The sequence below is a fragment of the Monopterus albus genome, unplaced genomic scaffold (assembly GCF_001952655.1).
Source record: "Monopterus albus unplaced genomic scaffold, M_albus_1.0 scaffold29.1, whole genome shotgun sequence".
Taxonomy (NCBI): Eukaryota; Metazoa; Chordata; class Actinopteri; order Synbranchiformes; family Synbranchidae; genus Monopterus; species Monopterus albus.
In genome coordinates this window covers 1,075,725-1,100,656 of record NW_018127909.1, presented here as the reverse complement: position 1 = coordinate 1,100,656, position 24,932 = coordinate 1,075,725, and the positions used below count along the sequence as shown (strand labels likewise).

The 24,932-nt window shown below is 38.5% G+C and overlaps 2 protein-coding genes across 2 annotated transcripts in view; one reads left to right on the top strand and one right to left on the bottom strand.

Moving 5' to 3' along the window:
• vwa11 (von Willebrand factor A domain containing 11) overlaps positions 1-22,567 on the bottom strand; it is a 25,038-nt gene extending 2,471 nt beyond the window's left edge. Inside the window, exons 1-17 of the mRNA XM_020596205.1 lie at positions 22,384-22,567; positions 8,490-8,679; positions 7,757-7,893; positions 7,503-7,647; positions 7,206-7,299; positions 6,794-6,922; positions 6,248-6,434; positions 5,858-6,027; positions 5,429-5,541; positions 5,106-5,222; positions 4,846-5,019; positions 4,609-4,741; positions 4,335-4,487; positions 4,006-4,098; positions 2,811-3,082; positions 2,498-2,661; positions 1,441-1,600 (exon numbers count right to left, since the gene is read on the bottom strand). Coding sequence (XP_020451861.1) covers positions 1,441-1,600; positions 2,498-2,661; positions 2,811-3,082; positions 4,006-4,098; positions 4,335-4,487; positions 4,609-4,741; positions 4,846-5,019; positions 5,106-5,222; positions 5,429-5,541; positions 5,858-6,027; positions 6,248-6,434; positions 6,794-6,922; positions 7,206-7,299; positions 7,503-7,647; positions 7,757-7,893; positions 8,490-8,672 — 2,424 coding nt within the window. The 5' untranslated portion in view covers positions 8,673-8,679; positions 22,384-22,567. The remainder of the gene's footprint in view (positions 1-1,440; positions 1,601-2,497; positions 2,662-2,810; positions 3,083-4,005; positions 4,099-4,334; positions 4,488-4,608; positions 4,742-4,845; positions 5,020-5,105; positions 5,223-5,428; positions 5,542-5,857; positions 6,028-6,247; positions 6,435-6,793; positions 6,923-7,205; positions 7,300-7,502; positions 7,648-7,756; positions 7,894-8,489; positions 8,680-22,383) is intronic.
• Positions 17,135-18,430, top strand: LOC109957944 (prostaglandin D2 receptor 2-like). The gene has a single exon (XM_020596204.1). It carries the CDS (start codon positions 17,135-17,137, stop codon positions 18,428-18,430), a length of 1,296 nt encoding a protein of 431 aa, XP_020451860.1.
• Positions 22,568-24,932: the final 2,365 nt, after the last annotated feature.

Genomic DNA, 24,932 nt, shown 5'->3' with positions numbered 1-24,932 from the left:
GTTTAGAAGCGGCTAGCCCTCCCCACTATACTGTTAGCAAATGTCCAGTCTCTGGATAATAAACTGGATTAACTCCTTGCTCGGATCACCTCGCAGAAGGACATACAGGTCTGCTCCCTGCTGTGTTTTTGTGAAACATGGCTGGGAAAGGAGACTCCCGATGACGGTATAACTCTGGATGGTCACTCTGTGTTCAGACAGGATTGCAGCGCCACTGAAAGTGGCAAGACCCGCCGAGGAGGAATGGCCGTCTTCATCAAACAGTCGTGGTGCACAGACTGTACGATTCTCTCCAAATTCTGTTCTGAAGATGTGGAATATTTAATACTAAAGCTAAGGCCATTTTATTTACCTCAGAGCTGCAATGTACAGTATCTATGGTGAGTGACATTCTTGTTTATGGAGAGGAGAATGACCTCATCCTCAACATAAACAAGACAAAAGAAAGTAGACTTCAGGAAGAACCCCTCCCCCCTCTGCTGCCTCTGACCATCAAAGGGAATGAGGTGGAGAGGGTTGCCAGCCACAAGTTCCTGGGCCTGCAGGTGACATCTGACCTGAGCTGGTCACTGAACACAGCTGCCACAGTGAAGAAAGCCCAGCAGCAGCTATAATTCATCAGGCGGCTCAGAAAAGCTGGGTTGAACTATCGCCTTCTCAGGCTTATAGAGGGCTGGTAGAGAGCGTCCTCACTACTGGTATCACAGTCTGGTATGGTAACACCACACAGGCAGAGGGGAAGGCTCTTCAAAGGGTCATAAAGACTGCAGCGAGGATAACTGGGACTGAACTGCCTGCTATGGACACACTGTACACACAGCACTGTTGTAAAAGGGCAGAGAACATAATCAGGGACCCACGCCACCGAGACCACTCTCTGCTCAGACACAAAAACTGCACCTACAGCCACAGCCACAGCAGAGCGGACAGTATCATCACACACAGAACAAGACTTTACAACAGCTTTTTCCCTGCCGCAGTAAGACTGATGGCAAATACAAAAATGTGAGAATATATGTGCAATAACCTCTCACTACCTCACCAAGCTTAATGACATATCCAACTCCACCATGTGAATTACTAAGTGCGATGTTTTAAGTTCACTGTGGGAAATACTATTACTCTATTTTTGTGTATTGCAGTTTTAATGCTTTGCCGCCTTTATGTAACTTTTTATTTTTAGACTAAGTGTTCTTTCTGGCTTTTGACTCCTTACCTGACTCCAAAGGGGAGCTGCACAAGAATTCCTACATGCCTAGACTGTTTATACATAAATGGAAAATAAAAATCTTGAATCCTTGAATACTGTAGATCTGTATGATACATGTATTACTTTTGAAAAAGTGCATCTGTAATAGCCATCGTTGTTTAAAAGTTTTTCCATGTATTTATTTCACTCTTTAGTCATTACTACATGTAATCCAAAATGCGTCTTGTTACCTTGGTAACAACAGACAATTTCAGAACGATGTAATTGGAGTCAACACCATTGGTAGACGTGGCTTCCATAGTCAGCGTGACATCAGTGCCTGACGGTGTGCTGGCAGGCGGTGTAATGGTCAGCGTAGCATCAGTATAATTTCCGGTTGTCAAGATGATGCTATTGAGAAAAGAGAGAAAATTCCACCTCATGGTTATAGGAACTGTGGATGTGTGTGGCCTACAAACTTTAACTGAAATTGGGGGTTGACCTTTCTACAGAGTAATAACAGGTCATTCATGCTAACATTTACTCCAGCTGGAGTTGTACGTTACTCAAGCCAAATGTAGCTTTGCCCCAAGCTACAACAGCCAGGATGGATATTTCAGATTTAGAGAGTTTTGGGAAATACACTTGTTCATTATTACTCACAATACAGTATGTTTTACTGTATATACAGAATCTGTAAGGCTACAGCCTGCTGCCAGTTAGCTTAGCAGTAAAGAAACAGGTGGAAACAGCTAGCCAGCTGAGCATAGTCCATTAGTAACAAATCCACCTACCAGCACCTCTAAAGCTCAACTTTTAACACATCATGTTAGTTTTATGTACACAAAATCCAAAGTGTAAAATTCAGTTTTAACTATTTTTCATTTGTTCAAGTTTTTGTTTTCTTGGCCAAGGCCAGTGACTTTCTGAAATTTTTGCTGTCTGGCTCAGAGATAGCAATGAAGAGCCAAGAAATAATCTCATACATCGATGACAGTTTATGATTTGGATTTTGTACAGGTTAAACAAATGGAATATTGCTCTAGAGATGCTGGTAGGTAGATTTTGTTGTTAGATAGGTCAGATGAACTGTTTCTCCTGGTTTCAATCTTTGTGCTAATTAGGCTAACCTGCTGCCAGGTCTAGGTTCATGTTTAATACACAGATGTGAGAGAGATACCGAGCTCTTCTCTGCAACGTACTCTCCTTGAGAAAATTAAATAGTATATCTCCTAAAATGTTGAACTATTCCTGTCAATTCTGATAAGGATATTTAACAAGGAATTGTTTTTAGCTGCTTTGCCTCACTTGGGTGGGTAGTCCATGGGGAAGTCTTTGTCATTTCTGGCACTGATGGAGTATTGACCACCGGTGCTCTGTGTCATTACACTGAAGGAGAGTTTGAAGGCTTTTCCTGGCTCCAAACTGCTGTCCCAAGCATCATCAAATCTATTCCTGAAACGTGTAAAACTCTATGCAAAGAGGTTTTTTAATACATGTATAATTCTATAATAGATTTTTATTGGGTTTTAGAAACAGTATTTCTTTGCTATCCCTATGAGTTGTGTTGTAAGTCAACCAAAAGTTGTGAGAATGAGTACACAGAAGTAAAGAGACAAACCTGGATATTCACTTTGGAGACAGACATCTGAGTGGTAGACTGCCTCTGAAATTCACTCTTTGACACTTTGTCTGTTCCTTTTAGAGCAACTACAAACTCCCCCTCAGGGACTACATCAATGGTCACCAGGATGTCTCCATTGCCCATGTCAGTCATTGTACTATTGCTAACAGACTCAGGACCAGACACAACAGCCAGGCCAATGTTTCCAACAGTGACTGAAGAGGGCCCTCGCTGACCTATTACTGAGATCATCAGGGTGGCTGGCTGACCTGGGTTTCCACAGAAGAGAAGCAAAGCAAGGTACAGGGAAGAATGTAAGAACATTTTAATGCCAAAAAGGGGTTAGAGAAATGTCTTCGTGGACCATACCATCAGTTAAATATACTCTCTAATATTTTCTAGGCTTACCTCATTTTTTCATAAACCTGAAGTTTAGCTACAAGAACTCTGTTATGCTTGAAGAAAAAATGCAATTTAATGTAAGATACTTAAAGTACATTTACAGTATTATGATGGCCCTGGATGCTAGAATTTTATAGTTGAATACTTTGCTTATCAGTTACCTGAAGGAACAAACTTTCTTTAGCCACTTGGGACCAGCAGAAACAGGCTACAAGGACAACACTGACATTTTATCACTATAATATTTGTTAGCAAACAGTTGCTAATTTTCATGTCCAACACTGGCATTCATTTAACAATATTCACTTTCATTACTTTTAAGTCTGTTTTGGAATTGAAATATCTGGTTCTTCAGCTACTAAAAATGCCTCTAAAATTACCTTATTGTAATTTCCTCTTACTTTGCTCTAACATGGGCAGAAGTCACTTAGGACCTTTTACTGATTTAATTGTTTTTCCACCACTAGATGATGCTGTCGTACTGTGACTGTACTGTACATTGTTGGGCCCATCCTCAAATAAAATAAGCAGCAATTAACTAATTTCCAGAAACGGTATATTCAGGAAGGACAGAAATAAAGGAATAGAAGGTGGACTGCTGTTATATGTTGTTTATATGCTAAGCAGTTATGGTAAGGAAGTGACTGTGTAATAGGACTTTAAAGTAAATTGGATGTATCAGGAAAAGCCCTCCCATAAAAACTAACCTTGATTTCAAATATGTTGTAAAAGTGTCAGATTTATGATGGATATGATGAACAGTATAGTGGCTTAATGGCATGTACTGTACCTGCTTGTGGACACCCACTAAGTACTGCATAACCTGGGTGAGGTCCTTTGAAGCTTTCCACAAAGTCATAGATAAAAGTAACTGTACTCTGGCCTGGAGAAACAAGCACAGATCTGCCATAAATACACATATACATCAAGAATCCCACGAATGGTTAGTGCACTAACAACTGTGGAATAATTTTTGTTAAATTATTCTGACACTAGAAGATGTATCAATGTTCAGAAAATATATATGGCACTGATAAGAAGCCCCTTTAAATGGCTCAGTAGATGACAATGTGAATATGGGCTCAGGTTACTTTAAGACACAAATATACAATATCTAACCTGTGACTTTGAGTGTGTATGGTTGGTTGGAGTTGATGTTGATCTGCCAGGTTCCTGTCTGCTTGTCATCATTGAGATGAATTCTCCTCAGGTTGCCCACATTCTGAATGGTCCCCAGTTTACCGCTGGCCTCACTCTGGGTCTGGTTCACACCTGCAATTGTTTAGCATGCATCATTTTTCATAGGCACCACACTGATGTTCTCAGCAAGAAAGACATTCATCAGTGGTGTCTAAAACATGACTTACAGTAAATAAGGTAGGAATGTTGTTACCTGCAGGGTTGGTCAGTGTGAAAGTAATGGAAGTTCCTGTGATGTAAATAGTGATGTTTTGAAGAGATTTGTCCAACATGAAGGAGAACATCTCCTGCTTCCCGGGGTTCCTTGCTCGCTGAAGAACTGTCACCTAAGACAGAGGGGAAGGCATGAGGAGCAAAATGGACCTATTTTTTCCAAACCAATAAAGGACTGGTCTACTGTATGCTTTATATAGTACAGAATATTTCTTACCAGAGCTGAAGTGGAGGTGTCAAGAATGATATCTGTGGCCTCAGGCAGCTGCTTCTTGGACACCCGGATGGCCTGGCCTCCAGAGGCCAGAGCCAGGTCCCTGTAGTCTTCAAAGGAAGGAGCTCTGAGAGAACGACGGCGCCTTCTACTGGCACCGGTCATGAAAAATGAGACCTGTGGAAATTATACCTCTAGGTTCTCAAATTAAATTTACCCAAATACATTGAGCTAGCCATCATCAGGTGTCAGTCAGTATTTACCGTTGACTTCGTGCTCCTGATGAGAGCAACTATCGTGTCCTTGAGGGCGATGTCTTTTGCTGGAGCATCAGTGAACACATAGATGTTGGAGGATGCAGGGGCACCAGTTAGAGCTAACTGCAGATGTAAAAGATCAGTCAAGTCAGATTTTATATATATAACACAATATCACAAGTTACAAATTTGCCTCAAGGGACTTTACATTCTGTACAGCACATGGCATCCTCTGTCCTTAGACAGGAAAGGATCGATAAGATGAACTGCTTGAAAACCCAATTATCATCCCACTTATGACTTGAAGGTGTCATAATTATTCTTAGTACCTGGAGTCCTGACAGGCACATCTCAGGGATATCACCACCTCCGTTTGCTGTGAGTTTAGAGATCTCTTCCTTCATCTTATCAGGATTTGTTGTCCTGAACATAGGTCCAAAGTCTACATTTAAAACACAGAAAAGAGACTAAGTACCATGACTGACTTGTCTCGCAGAGTATGTTGGAATAAATGCAACTTTTTAAAATCACTGTTCATTCTACAGAGCATACAGTAACTCCAGGCAGATTTGCAGTATGCACCACAGTCTGCTTTAAATAAGATCATACACTTCAATGTAACTAGTATTATACAGTCAAGTGTTACATACTGTACTGTATGTAGCCCAATGGTGTATGGCATTATTACACTAACGGGTCTAATAACACTAATCGTATTTACACGCTAAACATAATGAGTAGGGCAGAAGACTTCATACTGGGGTCATTGAAGGGCACCAGAATGTACTCAGATGGCTCATCCTGCGTTCCTTTCTTGCTGTCAATGATTTTAATAACTACTGCCCTGGCTTCATCGATGTCATCTGACATACTGCCGGTGGTATCAATAACAAAGCACACAACCGATGAGCGGGCGATTCCCATCATTCTGTGTGTGAGAGAGAGAGAGAAAGAGACTGTTTATTTTCATAATACAATTTTCAGAATGACAGAATCCCAGCTGGCTGGGATTGGCTCCAGCCCCCTGTGACCCCGTTTGGGAATAAGCGGTAAAGAAAATGGATGGATGGATGGAATTTTCAGAATGGCTTCTCTCATTCACGTGCAACAAATACTTCGACTGAAATGCTTCATTCTGACCATCATACCTGAGAAAGTCATTGTTCCCTGCAGCTAACCGGATGTCCTCTAGCAGTTGGAGGCTGGCGGCTGTGGCCGCGTTCACAGCAGCATTGTGGAGGGCTACATTGTCCGAGCGACGCTCATCTTTGCTGATGCCACCGCGAGGGATTGCTGTGCTTGTCAGGTCACTTGCCCCTCCATGGCTACATTTACCTAGCACAACACAGAAGGAACACGTCAAACAGGGATATGTTCAAATTACTACTTATAGTCGACTTGTTAAATATGTTTTCCTGCTCATTTTTCATGGTTATTCCTAGTTGGAATTTTAAATAACTGTTTCATGAATGTTGCATGTTCTCTCCTTTCCTGCATGATTTTCCTCCGGTTGCTCCAGCTTCCTTACACAGTACAAAGACATGCAGACGGGGTTAACTGGTGACTTTAATTGCCTGTAGATATGAATGTCACTCTAACAATGTCAGCTGGGATCAGCTCCAGACTAGTCTGTGTGTGAATGATTATGACCTATGTATATGAAAAGCATTTGGAGATAAGATTGTTAATGATACCTCTGGGCTTGTTGGCAGAGAATATTCCCATGTAGCCTGAAGTCAGTTTCTTCTGCTTCAGGATGTTGGGGAGGATCGGATTGGGGCAAGTTCCACTTGCACAGTCACTGCAAGTGGCAGTGTTGACATCTGCACATGCAAAATGCAAAAAAGATACAGAGTATTTATTATACTAATAGTTAATGTCATGGTTAACGACTACAAATCCTTAGTATATGTTAGGGATAATCTCAAAAGTACTCTCCCAGCTAATTAAGTTGAATTGTTAATATATAACCATGATTGGGCTGCTACGTGAAAGCTGTGTGGTTATCTGGACATAATGCACACCCACCAACCAGTCAGAATATACTACTTCAACTAACTGCCCTTGGGTAATGTTAATGCTTGTTGATAACATGCACACACTCACCTGCCAGGTTTTCCAGAGGTAGATCTGGGCGTATGAGGTTGATGAAGGGCTCTTTGTATCCCAGCTCCACCCAGTTACTGTGGCTGTAGAAGTCCTGACAGCGCATGGAAACACACTTTAATGCTTTGATACATGCACATAGGCTGTTTTTATATTCAGTATTTATACACATTATTAAGTGAATATTTAAATCTTTTCTTCCTTTAAATCCTTGTTTTTACTCATTTGACCTTTAACCTTTACTGTTCTGTCTCCCGTTTTTCCTTTCAGCTTCTTTATGCCTTGCTACTCTCTTACCTGTAGGGTATGAAGTACTCTTCCCAGTGTTTCCCTGGCAGCTTGGAAGTTCTCATTGCGAATGTTAGCCTTAATGACGACCATGCCACTTATAATAAGGCTACGTCCCTCCAGGAAGGCCTCTGAGTTGAAGTGGTGTGGAGCACTGAAACAGTTTTCCAAGTAATGAGTTTATATTTAAATCTTCACAACACACAGTCACATCACCTTATTGCTTTTTAATGACAGTTGTTTTGCTTTGATTTTTTTCCCACCTGCTGACAAAGTTACGGTCTACCAGCCCATTCTGGGTGTAGATCTCTTGAAGCGCAGAATGAAATTTGGCACCTGACACCTCTCCTTTTGCTGTGGGTCCTAGACAGGCCTTAACCAGCTCCTCGGGAGAGGAACCCTGCAGGCAGATACAAAAGGTTGGAGGTCACAGTTATAATAACTTCAACCTTTTAAGCAAAAGCAGATGAGCACTGAAAGTTGTCTGCCTTAAGAATGGAGCCATGTTTGTCACAAATGGTTAAAAATACTATTTAGACAATAATACAAACTTGCTTTTTTGTCAAGTTAGTTAGCAATACTCTCATACCTGTATGCTAAACATAAACCTACTGCCAGCAGCCAGTTCGCTTAACTTAGCATAAAGACTGGAAACAGTGGGGTACACATCAAGGCTAGTTCTGTCTGACAGCAGAAAAATCCACCTAGACCAGTCTTGGTCTGCTAAACTAACGGCTGCCAGCAGTATTCCCAACATGTCAAATGATTTCTTTACAAATGTGGCCTGGAATAAACTACAGTGAACATTTATTCTGTGTACAGTACATACATATTCTTCTGTTTTTGTTTGTTTTTTGTATTCAGGCTGAAACCCAGGTTCAATTAAATTGGAAAAAATATGTTGAAATGACAGTAAACATATACATTGTATGTTTTGTGTTTGTGTTGTGTGTAACTAAGTTTGTGCTGTGAGCACATCCTTATCTTCCATCTCACCGTGGGTTTGAACTCATGACCAGCTGCCTCAACCACCGCCCGACATGTTTCTGTCACTTTTTGCAATAGAGCCGCTCCAGTAATGCTGACATGGGTGGAGGCCCCACCCCCGATGGGTACAAAGGCCATGGTGGGTCTTAATAGGGCCAAAGCCAGCAGGCCTATGCCTAGCACTGAAGTCATGATGTATCTACAAGGAAAAAGATTAATGACCACTTATCAGGTTGATTAAATGGCAAGTAATGGAAAAGGCTTGTAAACTTATTTGGTTCACTACAGTGTTCTGATCATATATTATCAGATGTTTCTGCAAGATACATAAGAGGACACAGAGTAAATCTTAAGGCCGTCTGTTTTTGAGAAAATGACAAGATGCTCAGGAATAGTCATTAATGAGAATTTTTAAGGATTAGCTCTTGTTCAAAATAATCACTATCGCTAAAAAATAAGATATGCTTGTTTTTAGGAGCTTTGTCTGGGGGATATGTCCAAATATCCTGGTGTATGACACAAGACAAGAGATGAGCCCAGTCAGGCTTTTTAATATACTAAGCTTAACCTGACACTAGGTCCATAGTCACAGACACACTTAAAGTATGTGCCACACCCGGCGATACACTTTTGCTTGGACTTTTATTTGCTTTTTACAGTGACTATATAACTAGTAAAAAAAAAACAAAAAAAAAAAAACATTGATAATGGTTTCCAAAACCTTATTTGCAACAAAGTACAGAATAAACCACAATAGGCTTTAAAATGAGAATGGATTTTTTTTTTTAATATTTGTATATGAAATATGTACAAGAAATGAAATTACTTCAATGTGTAAAACATGCACATAGAGTACTTAAGTTTAGTTTAAAGGAGAACTTTATGTATATTTACTGAATTCACTCCCCTTGAAAAAAACACTGTTAAAATACAAACAATTTATATTTCAGGTTATTGTTCTGCAGCCTTTACATCACATTTTAAACATCTAGAGAAATGTTAAATATTTTAAATTCATTGGTTTGATAACGTAAAAATTTTAACCTTAATTTAACAAAACTGAACTATGTCATACCTTGATGTTTCTCAGCTGTGATGTCTCCAGTAATTCTTAAAGAAATGTAACATGCAGCCACCAGCACACCTCTAAATCTATACAGTAGTTTGTCTGTAATGGTGAGTGGAGACTTGAACATTTAAATAGGACCAGCTGTTGATGATGTACTCCTTATGTGATTTAGCTAAGTGAGTGTGTATGTAGGAATTACAATAGTATAGGTATTCTTCCCCTTCCTAGGGCGCTGTTCACGATGATTGGAGCAGAGAGGACGGACGGACTGAAGGACCAATAACGGGAGAGTTAAGTCTAAACCACGGCTTCTCCCCAACAGTTTTGGACCAATTAGATAGTAGTACCTTTTCATACAAATATTGTATACCACTAAGTTGAGGTCAGTCTTTTCTGTTTATCCTAAACAGTAAAGAACCATGTGCACATGTTAATTTTGATACGTTAATGCATAATAAATTTCACACTGTGAAATATATATTATCTTATTAGTCTTCTCTTATCAATATAAAACAAACACGCCTCACACTTGATACATTTTTCCACCCCTCAAGGTGGGCTAGAGGGAAATAAAATATTCACTTACTGTATATACATTTGACAAAAACTGTTTTTATGGTTTAATTATATTTACCTCTATAATCATGCTGGATGTAAACTGAAAGTTCATGTGAAGTATTTCCTTGTTTGTTGTGTTTTCCATTTCTTTACGTCACACTGACCTTTATCCAGGATATAAAAGATTTAGTCAGAGTTTATGAAGGAAATGGGATAGTTTTAACTGTTCTGAGGTCAAGGTTTGTTTCTCTGAGATAATGGTTTTGTCCTTATCTTTACTGCCATAGGCTTTAATGTAAGTACATATTGGCAAATACAGTATTATACATATACAGTAATACATTCAAGAATTCATTATGATACCTTTGTCTATCTTCAGTCTAGCCAGTTATCTGGGCAGGGCAGAAAGTGTTTTACTGCAGAAGCCCAGAAGATGAAGTACCTTACGACATTGCTGAATGAGCCTGACACCCTGCTTTAAACAGCCTTTGACGTGCAGTAACCAAGTGACCATATGAACCACATTGCATCTCCTCCCAGATCTTCGTGTCCAAAGAGCACCAAGAGAGGGAAGAGTGTGCAATGTTACAGAGAGCAAGCATTCTGTAGGCTAGAAAGGGGATAGAAATACAGCAGGTAAAATAAGTATTGAACACGTCACCATTTTTCTCACTAAATTTTTTTCTAAAGGTGCTGTTGACATGAAATTTTTACCAGATGTTTGTAACAAACCAAGTAATCCATACATACAAAGAACATTAAACAAATAAGTTATGTGTAATAAAATGGAATGACACAGGGAAAACGTATTGAACATGCTTACTGAAATTTATTTAATATGTACAAAAGCCTTTGTTGGTAATGAAAGCTGCACGCCGCCTCCTGTATGGAGAAACTAGTTGCATGCATTGCTCAGGTGTGATTTTGGCCCATTCTTCCACACAGTCTTCAAATCTTGAAGGTTCCATGGGCCTCTTCTATGAGCTCTGATCTTTAGTTCTTCCCATAGATTTTCTATTGGAATCAAGTCAGGTGATTGGCTGGGCCATTCTAGCAGCTTTATTTTCTTTCTCTGAAATCAATTGAGAGTTTCATTGGCTGTGTGTTTGGGATCATTGGCTTGCTGTAATGTCCACCCTCGTTTCATCTTCATCATCCTGGTAGCTGGCAGCAGATTTTTATCAAGAATGTCTCTGTACATTTTTCCATTCATCCTTTCTTAAATTATATAAAGTGTGCCAGTGCCGTGTGCTAAAGAACGTCCCCACACCATGATGTTTCCACCTCCAAACTTCACTGTTGGTATTGTGTTTTTGGGGTGATGCAGTGCCATTTGACCTCCAAACATGGTGTGTATTATGGTATCCAAAGAGTTCAATTTTGGACTATATTGGTCATTGGCTCTTGAACAACTGTTCTGATAATTCTTTTCACTCCTCTGTCAGAAATCTTGTGAAGAGCACCTGGTTGTGGCCAGTTTATGGTGAAATGATGTTCTTTCCACTTCTGGATTATGGCCCCAACAGTGCTCACTGGAACATTCAGAAGTTTAGAAAGCCTTCTGTAACCAATGCCATCAATATGTTTTTGCAACAATAAGGTTGTCATGAGATGTTTCTTGTGTGAGTCCTCCTCCTCCTCCTCCTTCTTCTCCCTCTCCCTCTCCTTCTTCTTCTCCTTCTTCTGTTTATTGGCAGTTTGCAAGCCAACCTAAGGTGCATTACCGCCAACTGCTGGGCTGGAATGTGTGACACCTTGGCATTGACACACCTTTTATAGGCCATCAGTTGGGACTGAACCAGCTGATATTAATTTCCACTGAAAAGGGGCAGGACTGCTTTCTAATTACTGATAGATTTCAGCTGGTGTCTTGGCTTTCCATGCCTTTTTGCACTTCCCTTTCTTCATGTGTTTAATACGTTTTCCCTGTGTCATTCCATTTTATTACACATAACTTAATTTCTGAACTTATTTGTTTTGTTTTATTTGTATGTATGGATTAATTGGTTTGTTACAGACATCTGGTAGAAATTTCATGTCAACAGCACCCTGAGAAAAATATTTAGTGAGGAAAAATGGTGACGTGTTCAATACTTATTTTACCTGCTGTAAGTTACACAAAAAGTGAATTAAAGTCTTAATGACAGAAGAAGGAAAAAATAAGCAGAAAATGAAAGTGCAAAGGAGTGTGACAATGACCTATAGGTAAAGAGAGGAAACAAGGAAAAGAAGGTATTTAACTTGTTTGAAACAGGAGCACTTTCTAAAGGTAGAATTGTGCTCTATTTTGCATAGTTCAGAAATAATTAGACATTTTGGGAAACAGTTAATGTCTAACCAAGAGACAGATAGCTAGTCAAAGAGTCACATGTACAGTGTAGTTTAGCTTGAAGAATGGAAGTAGGAGCAGCTAGCATTAGCCTTATTAAGTTATAGATGCATTTTAACAACTCCAGAGCTTACATACATGTGGCTTCCATGTAATAAAGAAATTATTACAACCATTGCTGGCCCTGTGACTGGGTGGTCCAGAACTGTAGAAATCCCAACAGTGATGTTAACAGCTTTTCACAGTTTCGTAAGTCTGAACAGAATCCAGCTGGCTCTTGGATTTCTTAGTTACTAGAAACTTTGCAAAAAGGGTCATGTCAGGGAGGTGACCAAGAACCCCATGGTCCTTTCCCAGAGATGGGAAATCCTGTCAGAAGGACGGGCATCTCAGGAGCACGCCATCAATCAGGCCTTTATGGTAATATGGCTAGGGAGAAGTCGCTTTGAACAAAAGACATATGACAGCCCACTTAGAGTTTGAACAACGTTTAAAAGACTTTGGGAGCATGAGGAAAATTAGGAAAATCAGGAATTGTTTTTGCATAGCAAAATCAAAAGTAGCATTTATTATCTCTCATTATCTTTAACCTCTTATATATATCTGTACAAAAAGGCATATTGATGGTGATATGTGATGTAAGTAGTGTTCACCAGCAGATGGTGACAGATATTTCTTGTCACTAAGCAAAATACAGTTATCTCTTCCTCACTCTTTGCTCTAATAGATGTGTTGAAATATCAAGTAAGTAAAGATGAATATCATGTTGTTGTACTAGAAAGCAGATCAGGACTGTTTTGTTAATGACATAGACTATACTTTGCTGATGCAGTGTATTATCATGGAAACTACAGCACAGTTTGCTGTGTCAGGGGAACTAGTTCATACAAGTCCAGCCTTGGCAGGACTTGTATGAACTGTCACATAGGACAGGCAAAGATCTATCACACATACACATCATATTTAAACCTCTTTGACTTTTTCTCTTTTTCCTGTGAACTGTTTCTGTACATCTCGATTTCCCCATACCTGTCTTCATTGGAATTTCATTAAATCTGTATGCATTTTTACGCACTCAGCAGAAACCTTATTAGCAAACAGGGTGGTGCAAAGGTAGCTACGGTATGTCTCTGTGTGTGGCAGGGAACTGGCGGGTGCCTCCATAACAGGAGAGTTATAGAAAGTGACAGAACTGGAGGGATGAGTGTCTGTAATGGTAAGAGAAACAGGAAAACAGAACAGGAATTTATTAAAGATTTGGCGGTTTTACACTCCTCTTTGAGTTTAACCAAACATCTAGGTAAGTGTTACCAAATCTTCTAAATGAATTCAATTTAATATGATGATGGAATAAATCTGTGACAACATTAGTAAGAACTCCACAGCTCGACAAACTACTATGACTATAGACACTGGCGCATGTTGTGATGATACTGACATTTCATAGTTTTGATCTACATGCTGTACTTCTTTTATTAAGCAGCTGTTAGTGTTTGGTTTTTAACTATTATCACACTCGTAACTGTTATAGTTATGATTATTAAACTGCTCTAATTTTTAATAATAGTTTGTTTAGTTGTTGCAGACTTACTTTTATTTCCATGCTGCCCTAATACTCACACAGTGTTTTATATTTCCCCGATGGTTCAGTTTTCTAACTCAAACATGATGAAACAGTTGTGTATTTCACCAGTTTTTTTATGTCAAAATAAGGACTCTGATAGACACTGACCTATCAGATCCTTTCAGATTCTACCGTCAGTGTTGGGCTTGTTACTCAAAAAATGTAATATATTACTCATTACTTTTTAAAATTAAAATGGGCAACATTTTATCCAGCACATATCCAACCACAAGCTTTGTTTCTTATCGTAGCCTGCTATTGACGATTAAAATCCAGTAAGGGCTACAGCCATCCTCCGTGGCAGCAGAGGCCTCATTTTGTTGGGGTGTACCTCCACGAGTTTCACACTGATGTGTTGTCTTAATAAAGGTTTTGAGAGGTTTGATGTTTTTCGCAGTGGAAAGAATCTTAAGGCTACCTGCACACAATCTACATTTTACAATAATGTCCTTATCACATTTTGCCAGAATAAATTCAAAGTAATGAGAATATTACCAGCCACTTAACGTAGGTCCTTCCACCCTCCAAGCTAGCTTAATGCTAATGGTGCTGCTAATAGTGACGTGTGCACGCACGACAACTACAGTCAATGCGAATATTAAATGTCAGATTTCAAATCAATCTTTGCCACAGTAACTACAAAACTAACAATTTAACAAGTTGTTTTTGGAGGGTGTAACTGTAATATAATTACTGAAAAGTATTTTTAAACTTTTTAGACTACTGAGGAAAGTAATACTAACGGGTTACAGCCCAACACTTTTTACATTGTCTAATGTGTGCAGCATTATTCTTTCAAGTTTCATAATAGGAATTCACAGTAAAATGTGTTGTGAGAGGAAGAACTTTGATTATATCATATACATTTTACTATGTAGCCTATATGCTTTCTTGCAAGTTTATTATGTATATCAGGCTAAAATATATCTAGTCTAATGAAAGACTCTTGCATTAAATTCTACCTTCATAACAGCTGTACCATTTACTTTTTTGTTAAAACTCCTTAACAAATACATTGAATCAATTTTAGGGTCATTATGAAGACCATAATTTATGGTGCTTGCCCACCACATTTATATTAATGAGGCTAAATTAAATATTAAATAGGTCTACCTAATACACTGGCAAAAACTGGCAATTGAGTCTATCAAAGCAGCTAATATGGAGCAATTACAATGTTAAACACAGGTGGAGATGCTGAGCCATTTCGATTTCAATTATGACATTAAGTGCACTGCTACAAATGTATGCATACATGACCAGGAACTAAGGTCAGCAAGCATACAGTCATAATACACAACTCTTCATGGAAATTTCTTCTAGAAAGGAAGTGTTAATTAAATCCTCAAGCTTGTTGGTGTCATACTGTGGTTCTCAGTTTTCAATTTAATAGCAACTGTCACACCAAGACATTACCTTACTTAAACAGACCTACACAGGGAGACAGTGGTCACATGAGCACTGTGTCATTTATATGTTTATATGTGTGTATATTCATGTGCAGACATGGTGCTGTGTTTACCTCATCTTGGTGTAAGGGGATGTAACTAAGTACTGTATGTGAACATGGCTAGTATGTAAAAATACCATGGCAATATTTAATTTGAATAGTCAAATGTGTTCTACATGTCATTAACTGGTTCACTAAACTATAAACTACTATGCTGTACTGTTCATATTCATATGAGTTCTATTAACATAACCTACTGTCAGCACTGCTAACAAACTACTGCTAGCAGATACCTGTACACCTTTGTGAACTAAAAACTGGCTCTGTTGTTTAAAGTTTTTTTTTTCCTGTCAAATGTTACAAACATACAGTACCTCTCTCGGTAGCCTTACCAGTAGCCAGCAAAAAGCATTATTATATTATCTAACTAGAGAGTTTTTTTTGTTCTCCACAGCTTTGTGTTTCAGTACAAGAACTCTCAACCTTTTCTCAGTTAACATGTTTTGTAGTGATGAGAAAATCCACTGCTAAACATGCAAATCAGTTTTTCATATTCTAGTGACATACCAGCTAGCCTTGGTATTATATTAGATCAGTCCATATTTAATATTTTTGTGGTGACAAACAGACTTTGGTTATGTCCCCCTCTCTATGGAAACACATTCCATGCTGAGCATCTATTACAAGATAAGTCTGAAAACCTGCATGTTAGCAAAGAAGGTCTTTGACTTCCAGATGACTTAAGTATTCTTCTAGTTCACCCAAGAGAAAAGTACTAAGTGGATATTTCAGTGAAAAAGAGACTGCTGGACTGATAATCATACAGATAAACACTTCCATCCTGACAATACATGCTGGTGTCTCCTTGACTTCTCAAGAATTGCCAGACAGTATTGCTTAACTAAACAATTGTAGTTGCCCAACGGCTGGTATGTGGTCAGACCACAGCAACAGGCTTTGACATGTTTTGTTTATCAAGTGAACAAGATATTTTTAAATTTGTTTTTCTAAAAAGTAAGGAACAAAATAAAAACATATCATGTTTTAGGACTAGGGTGCACACCTACCAGCTAATATGTCTAGTAATTTCTCCTGACAATTCTCAGCTACATGTGCGTTCAAAGAACAATGATTACATTAGTCATTATGCAACATGAAATGCTGTAGAGCAGGTTGTGACAGCAGTTGAAAATCCCTAAATGTGACCACAGGAGACTGCTGTGTTAAGTATAAGTCTCAGCAGAGTACAGTAGACATCTGCTACCAAAACTAATACTCATCATCTGTAATCATGTCAATGATGTTGTTGATTTAATTCTTATGATTATCAACGTAATTGCATTTAATAAGGTTGTATTTATGGTTTCCTTGGTAATAAAGTAGATTTGTAATTGAGCAATAAAGATTAACAACCAATAATTATGCTGCTTATTTCATGTAGTCACAGTATATGAGGAACGGGAGTGGCAATTTATCAGCTGTCTACAGGCAAAAGTACACCTACTGGTCAGATCATCATTGGTACCATTACTATAATTAATTATTCTCATAATTTCTTTGTACTGTAGACATCCATGACCAACACCTCTGATTAGCACCTTTTTTTTTTTTTTTCAGAGCACCAATGTCAAACACCACCACAGGAGAGCTTTTCTGCCCCCTGCTACAGTTGATGCGGGAGCACCACCTAAACAACAATACTAAGGCCAATTTGGTGGTGGTTTGCATCCATGGCCTGGTGTCCTGCCTGGGGATTTTAGAGAATGCTCTGATTCTCTGGGTGGTTGGCTTCCGCCTGAAGCGCCGCACTGTGGCCTCTGTCTGGGTGCTCAACCTGGCCATGTCTGACTTCCTGGCCACCCTGATGCTCCCTTTCTTCACCTTTTACCTTTACTGCTCCCATAGCTGGGAGCTTGGCAACCCACTCTGCAAAACACAGGCTTCTATTTTCTTCTTGAACATGTTTGTGTCAGCCTTCCTGCTGGCAGCCATTTCTCTGGACCGCTTACTCCTGGTGGTCAAGCCAGTGTGGAGCCAGAATCATCGGTCAGTGGCCGGAGCATGGAAAGTGTGTGCATTAGGGTGGCTATGGGCAGCAATAAATATGCTACCTTACTCTGTGTTCCGCTCAGTTACTGAGAAGTTAGATGGGAGGTATTTGTGCTATCATAATTTTGCTTTGATTTTAACCTCTCAAGCCACTCTGGAGAGAGACTGCAAAGTAAGACAGACAGCAACAGCCATCTCTAAGTTCCTGCTAGCATTTCTCTTTCCCCTGGTGGTGATTTCAGGGAGCTACATCCAAATAAGTCTCAACCTGAGGCACAGGAGCAAGAGGAGGAAGCAGAGTGCCAGCTGGCAAACTGATGAACTGATTATGTCAAACAAAGATGAAGCATCAGGAGCTACAAATACCCCTACAACCAGAAAAACCACTAATATCTTTCTCAAGCGGGTGCCCTCTGGTCCTTCTTTAACCTTGTCACCTACTGCCTCGTCCCCCACCAGCCCTAGTCAGACCTGTCAGGGCCAGCTGTCCCAGAGCTTCAGCAAAATGGTGACTTTTGTGATTGCAGCATTTGCGCTGTGTTGGGCTCCCTATCATGTCTTCTGCATAATTGAAGTGACAGCTCAGTACTGGAATAATCTCTATTTAGTAGAGGTAGGGCTGCCCCTAGCTACAACATTTGCATTCATAAATCCAGTGCTGAATCCAATTCTGTACGTCTTCAGCTGCCCAAACTTCTGTGTTAGAATACGACAGAGTCTAGGAGCAGTGTTTGACGGGCTGGTAGAGGAAGGAGGGGGATTACTTATGGTCTCAGGGAAAAGTATAAGAGCTCATATTAGGCGGAAGAGCAGTAAAGATGCTAGCTTTACAATGCCAGGGTCACCAAAAGGTTCATCTTCAACTCATTAATCACCTGACATCCAGCCTTCCTTCCCACTGCCTTTGCTTTCTGAAGGTCACAGGGGCAGTCACGTGTAGAATGGAAGACAAGAATCAACAAATGAGGTGGGGCACAGCTGAGGTACTATTAGATTTTTGGCTTAATGTTTGATTCAGTAGAATGTTTGATTTATCTCAAGCTATGTCACATACTATACAGTGTGTCTTAATGTGGGCTATAGTACATGCAGGCCTAATTCCATGGAAGCCCTCTGACCTACCATATTAAATACTGATCTGTCAGTTGGCTGGTCCATCACTTGGGTCCAGACTAAAGTAACTATTGGAATATTACTGTAAATTACTATGAAATTCTGTATAAATACTCATGTTGCCCAGATGATAAATCATACTGACTTTCCCTTTAGGAACACCATGAGGCTGACATTGTTTGTTATATTGAAATATTTTAAACACTATTGATAGCTTGGTATAGAATTTGGTACAAACATTCATGATCCCAAGAGGAGGAATTATGATATATTTGGTGATCCAATGACTTTCCATATAGTGCCATCATAAGGTCAAAATTTAATAATGTCCACTACTTTGCTTTAAGGCCAATCCTTGCAAAACGAAAAACTTTGAAGTTGCTTTATACACTGCAAGTGTTGCTGGCCTTTTTGCCTTTCCATTTTTCCCCCTCATCTATGTACCCTTGGTAGTGGATGAAGATGTGCCCCAAATTACTACTTTACCAAAAACTGATTTTTGTATCAGCTTTAACTGTACTTTGTGTTTTGTGCTAATTATGATGTGAACACAGAAAACATTACATCTGACCAACATCACCATGCTTCTTAACCTCAACATGTTTGCATTGTCATTGTTAGTATGTTAGCGCATTAATGTTAGCATTTAGCTCAAAACACTGCTAAGCTTAAGTTCATGTGTACTGACATGGGATTCCACATCCCTGCCCTTCTCACTGTAAATTGTAATTTAAATCGGAAAAAGAGGGGGCAGTTTACATCTTAGAAGACTGCACTTATCTTGCAACAAGTCATCAAAAGATCCATGTAAGGTGTGAGATGAATAAAGGGACATGAGAGAGGAAAATCTTTTGAGATGCACCAAATTGTGTTTATTATTACTGATTTTTTATAAACTTTTGTTTTTTATTGTGAAATAGTGTGTAGTTTTACTTCAAATTAAACATTATGAGAAAGGAAAATCATATATGCAAACTGTGAAGAGTGGATACAAGTACACAGTGCCTTTGTTATAGCACCACAGGCCAGAAACATAAGAACCACTGCTGTAGATCTGGGGTGCATGCTATGAGGATTCCGGCCACTAGAGGTCAGTACAAGCCTGATTCCATAAGCAGACATGAAAGTATATGGTAGGATGATGTTTTTCAGGTCCTATAATCCAGTTGCATTTTGAGTCTGAACTGCTGAATGTCTGGCCACCTTTCTGAATGATTGGATTTGATCATATCCATTTTGATCATCTTTACAATTGGGCACATTCAACACACACACAGGCTGAGCTGTAATATAGACCACAGCAGTGTGGGATTACCACAGAGATAGTTGTAATTTAGAGAGAATATTAGAGAGTGAAAATCCAAAATATAAATATAAAGCAGGATTAGATGTATCTGACATACAAAGTTCTACTTTCCTGTCAGCCATTTAATTCCAGAAGATTATCTCTCCCTCTGGAGCCATCTCTCTCCATCCATTCTTTTATATTCATCTATTTCTTGCTACAGTGTGTTTTTGCTTTTCTTCTTCAGCAGTGTAAAAGTATAGTGTGGGAAGAGAATATGAAAGAGAATATGAAAATTATTACTTTTAATAACACAGACTAACCTGCATCATATAAGAAGTGATTCAACATTAGCGCTATGAACAGTCATCCTTACTTTCACAAAAGAAGATAGCGTGTCATATAACATTATCTCGTTGTACAACCCAAGCTCAGCATGAACATCAGGGTGATCAAGATCAAAGATTTTATTGTCAATTCACTATGTGTGCAGGACATACAGAAAATCATTTCTCTCTCACCTAGTATTGAATGCCACACCATTTAGGAAACTAAAATAGAGTAAAAAGAATAAGGAAACTGAATCAAAGTGATTAGGCTAAGACTGAAACCATGTACAATCAGTGACAGTAGTGCAAATAATAACAAGACGATTGTTAACTGTTAATTTGGAAACTCTTTATTAAAACCTTTTTGGCAATGGTTTTTATGTCTTGCATTATTTGGAAATTGCAAATTCCAAGTCTGATGTGTAATTTGAAAGCTACACAAAAATTATAGTTCCATGAAGACATTAGTTTTTAAAGTGGTGGGCCTGCAGTTCCTGCAGGGTCAGGTGTGAATGACCACAGCAAAAACTGTTAAGTGAAGTGATTAGAGGTGCTCTACTGTACAGTTGCATAAATATGATTCATGTGGTGACATAAGCAAAGTGCTGCAATGCTAACACCAATCTTTTATTTCAATACAACTTAGCTTGTTTTAGAAGTAGTTTCCCATAAATTATAAAATCAGATCACTTTTTGTTGATTTGGAGAGGCTTCAAATATTTTTGTGGCTTCTGATGGGAGTAAGGCAGGAGAGGGTCTTGTTTTTGTGTGTGTGTGCCTTTGTATTACTTAAATTATGGGGACCGAAACCTGCTAACACACTCACATTGTGGGGACTCGGCCATCCTTGTGGGGACCAGAGGCTGGCAACATGGTTTAAGGTTAGGTGTTAGACAAGTAGTGGTTATGGTTAAGGTTAGGATAAGTCTGTAGGAAATGAATGTAAGTCAATGTTAAGTCCCCACAAGGAATGAAAACACAGCGCTGGGTGTGTGTGAAATATATGGTTTAGTTTATGCCCCTAGTAATTTCTGTATAGTTCCAAAGTGATGAGGGGATTTAAAAAAGGGCCAATAAACCATTAAGAGTCAACTGAAGATTCTTAACATTTCATTGTATAATTTACAAAGTGTATCAAAAGAGACACAAATGCAGTAATGTAAATGTGAAGATTAGAGGTGCTCGACTGTAGAAAAAAACAGAAATACACATATTAGAAGAAAGTTAATGAAACACCATGAGAACCTTGTGTCCACTGATGGCGTATAAACTGTGAAAAACAGTTGGCGCAGAGAACAGATAAGAAAAAAATGAAAGAGATTGGGGGGGGGGGGGGCAGGGGTGGTTTAAAAGGGTTTAATGCACTGCTGCAGTAAGTATAGCTGACAGATGTTGGTTGAGTAGAGAACTGCGACACACACCAATGATTTTTTTCTGATCATTATTTTGAAAAACAAATTCAAACTAAAGGTTTTATGTTGCATATCGGGTCACAAGTAACTACACAGGTTTGAGGTATTTGTACCTCAGTTGAATGCTTTCATTTTCTGTTACTTTGTAGTTAACAGTATTTTACAGATAAATCTTGTAGCTTTTACTTCACCACATTTATTGCACAGCTATATTTATTTATCACTTTGCCAAATAATATTTGACTTTAAAAACAGTTCTTTCAAAATAATGTCATTTTTCTTAGGTAGGAATTTAAATGCAGAACTTTTGGATATGAATATTTCTCTTACCACTGCTGCCTTTATTACATCAATGAACAAATAAAACATATATATTATTATGTGCATTTGTGTAAATAGATGGAGCTTAATAAAGTTTACTTTGTGTTTGTTTTCTATTGTGACTGCTTCTTGTTTTATGAATTCAACAGATTCCAAAATAAAAATCTTAGACAGATATTATTTAATTTCTATATGAATGACAAATTTCATTTCTTATCTTTGAGTCTGTCAAATGGAGGTAAATGCATTAGAAGAAAATAACCTTCAATAATAATGATGTGTATTTTAAATACACTAAAAGATCTCTTAAAGATGGAGAAAGTAATAAAGAACTTCTTGTTATAAATGTCAGACCTGTACTTACCTCTGGGCTCCACAGCAGGGCCAGTATTTGGCTTCAAGTTGTTGAAGAAATTCCTACAGAAAAGATGAATGTGGTCACAGACACTTTGAGGAGCTGACACTCCCTCAACTGTTTTTGTTCTAAAAACAAATTTAAAGAATAGCCCAAGATTATAGGTTTTGTTTGCCATTTCTCCAGTAACAGTAGATGCCTTTGTCACTCCACATGTAGCAACATGTGATTTTTTTTTCTACTGTGACCTGCACAGTTTTAAAGGAAGTGGGAGTGAACATTGTTGGTAAATATTTTAACACCTCGCCACTACCCCCACATCCTCTTTTCCAGATGTTTATTATTTTATTGCCACAATTAGTAGGCCACCCGTGTGTCATAAAGTCTAATGGGAAGGGATTATCACCCATTTTGATTAGTGATCATGTTATGAATATTGGCTTGTGACCATAAAGAGAAATTAAATTGGCTAATTGACCAATGGTGCTCTTACACACTGCAGCCCTTTTGCTACGTGCACAGGTGCTTGATGTTTGCACTCAGTAGTTTTGATAGATGTTAAGGCCTAAAACCAAATAAAATTTAGAGTAAAAATAAATATTAACACTATTACAGAATACAATTAATTAATGCATTAACACATTAATTAATCACAATCTGGGGTACTCTACCTGTACCTTTAATGCGTTAACACCTACTTTAACACAATGTGATTAATTAAATCTATTAATACTTTGTGAGTTTCCCAAGAATCAGCAGATATTATCATCTGATTTCATCCAGTGATTCATGAGAATTGATTGTTGACAACTTTATGTACTTATTAACAGCATGGACATGGAGGATTAATGGGCATTGTCTGGGATAAAAACAGCACACACACACACACACACACACACAGAGCGAGCTAAAGGCTGTGATAGAAGGTTACTTTGTGTCATTCAGGAGCTAATTCACAATAGCTGCTAATCAATTTGATGCCCTGATGCACTATTTACTGCCTAATGTGTCTGTAACAAGGGATTATTGAGTTATTCTGCACCTGACTGAGAGTTAATCAGGAAGGAGTAGTGAAAGTGGTATGTATGCAGATAGAGTACACAGATATCATTAAAGTGACACTGCATAACAAAATGGAACAAAAAAATAGAACAAAAAATCCAAGGCACTATTCTTGAAATGAAAAAAAGACTTTATTCAGATGGCTCACATGATGGAGCAGCATAAACTACCTGCTGCATAAACCATTTTTAACATATGTTAAAAGTCAGAGTAACAGCGATTTATTTGTTTCAAGAAGCATACCCAAGATTTTTCTTTTTTCCATTTTGTGCATCTGTTTGGTCCATTTTTCTAAAGAGCACTATTGAGAAAGCTGCACTGAACTTCCTGAACACATTGGCATTTTCCTCTTTTTTTCTGACAGTATGTAGCCTTTACTAAGAAGCAGTTGTGTCACTTATGACATAATGGGCAAAACCAAAGTTGAGAGGAGTCATAAAGTTAGTGAACTGCCTGAGTATTGTCTCTTTCTGTATATAGCAGTTTCTGTCTACTATCTAACATTAGACACCCACACTCTACTGATCCTACCAGACCAAGTAAGGCTGTAGTAGAACACAGTGTATGACAAAGTGTGCATTTTATTGCTTATGATTTCACCTCTTATTTTGTAAAAGGTAAAATGCTAGTTCATCTCTCAAAAGTAGGCTATCTTTAACAGACAGTACTAACACAGTAAATGGAAGTCTCATCTACTATGAAGTCTGTTATTCAGAGATATTCAGAAAGTACAGAGCTGTTAATTTACTGGCTGGAAACAGGTCAGTCGGACATCTGAAGCTTCAGTTTGAGTGCATTTTTTAACACAGGGCTGTATATTTTGTTCCTCATGACTGCCTCTCTTTCATATGGGCATATCAGTGTTGGTTTAAGACCAACTTAAAAAAAATCCCCAACCTATTCTTTGACCAGTGCTGTTCGATATTTTAGTGGAAAAGAAATACATTGTCCTTGAACACTTTACGGCTATGTTCAATATCATCATATATGAACAGCATTAGAAAATAAAATAGAGGTGAAATAACATTCTGTGCAAACATATTTACTGTTGCAAATTAGTTATAGTATAGTTATATAAATGTGATTTTGAGAAGACAGGATTAAGAATGGCGTTCCTGGATCCAAACAAGTGTGCGGGAGCATACTTGTCATATACCGCAGGCCATCATACTATAGGAAGTGTGTTGTATGTGTACAGGCCCATATGGTGAATGTAAAAAACAATGGAAGGAATTGTAAAGTGCAGAGGATTGAGGACAGGCCTACATCAGCATCAGAACAGATAAGCTGACAGAGAGAGACCAAATAAATACAGGATTACTGGAGATTTCACATATGTGGACAAAAAATAATGTTGGGCTAAAAAAAGACGAGATTTGTGTGCACATTTTGACAAAATATTTGAATTTTTGTTGTCATTTGCTTTATTTTTTTATCAATAAAAAATATTTTTTCCAAGTAAAACACAGATTAATTAGCATATTAATTAGCACCTA

Coding starts and splice junctions, on each gene's coding strand:
- LOC109957944 (XM_020596204.1), top strand. CDS start 17,135: ATGTCAAACACCACCACAGGAGAGCTTTTCTGCCCCCTGCTACAGTTG.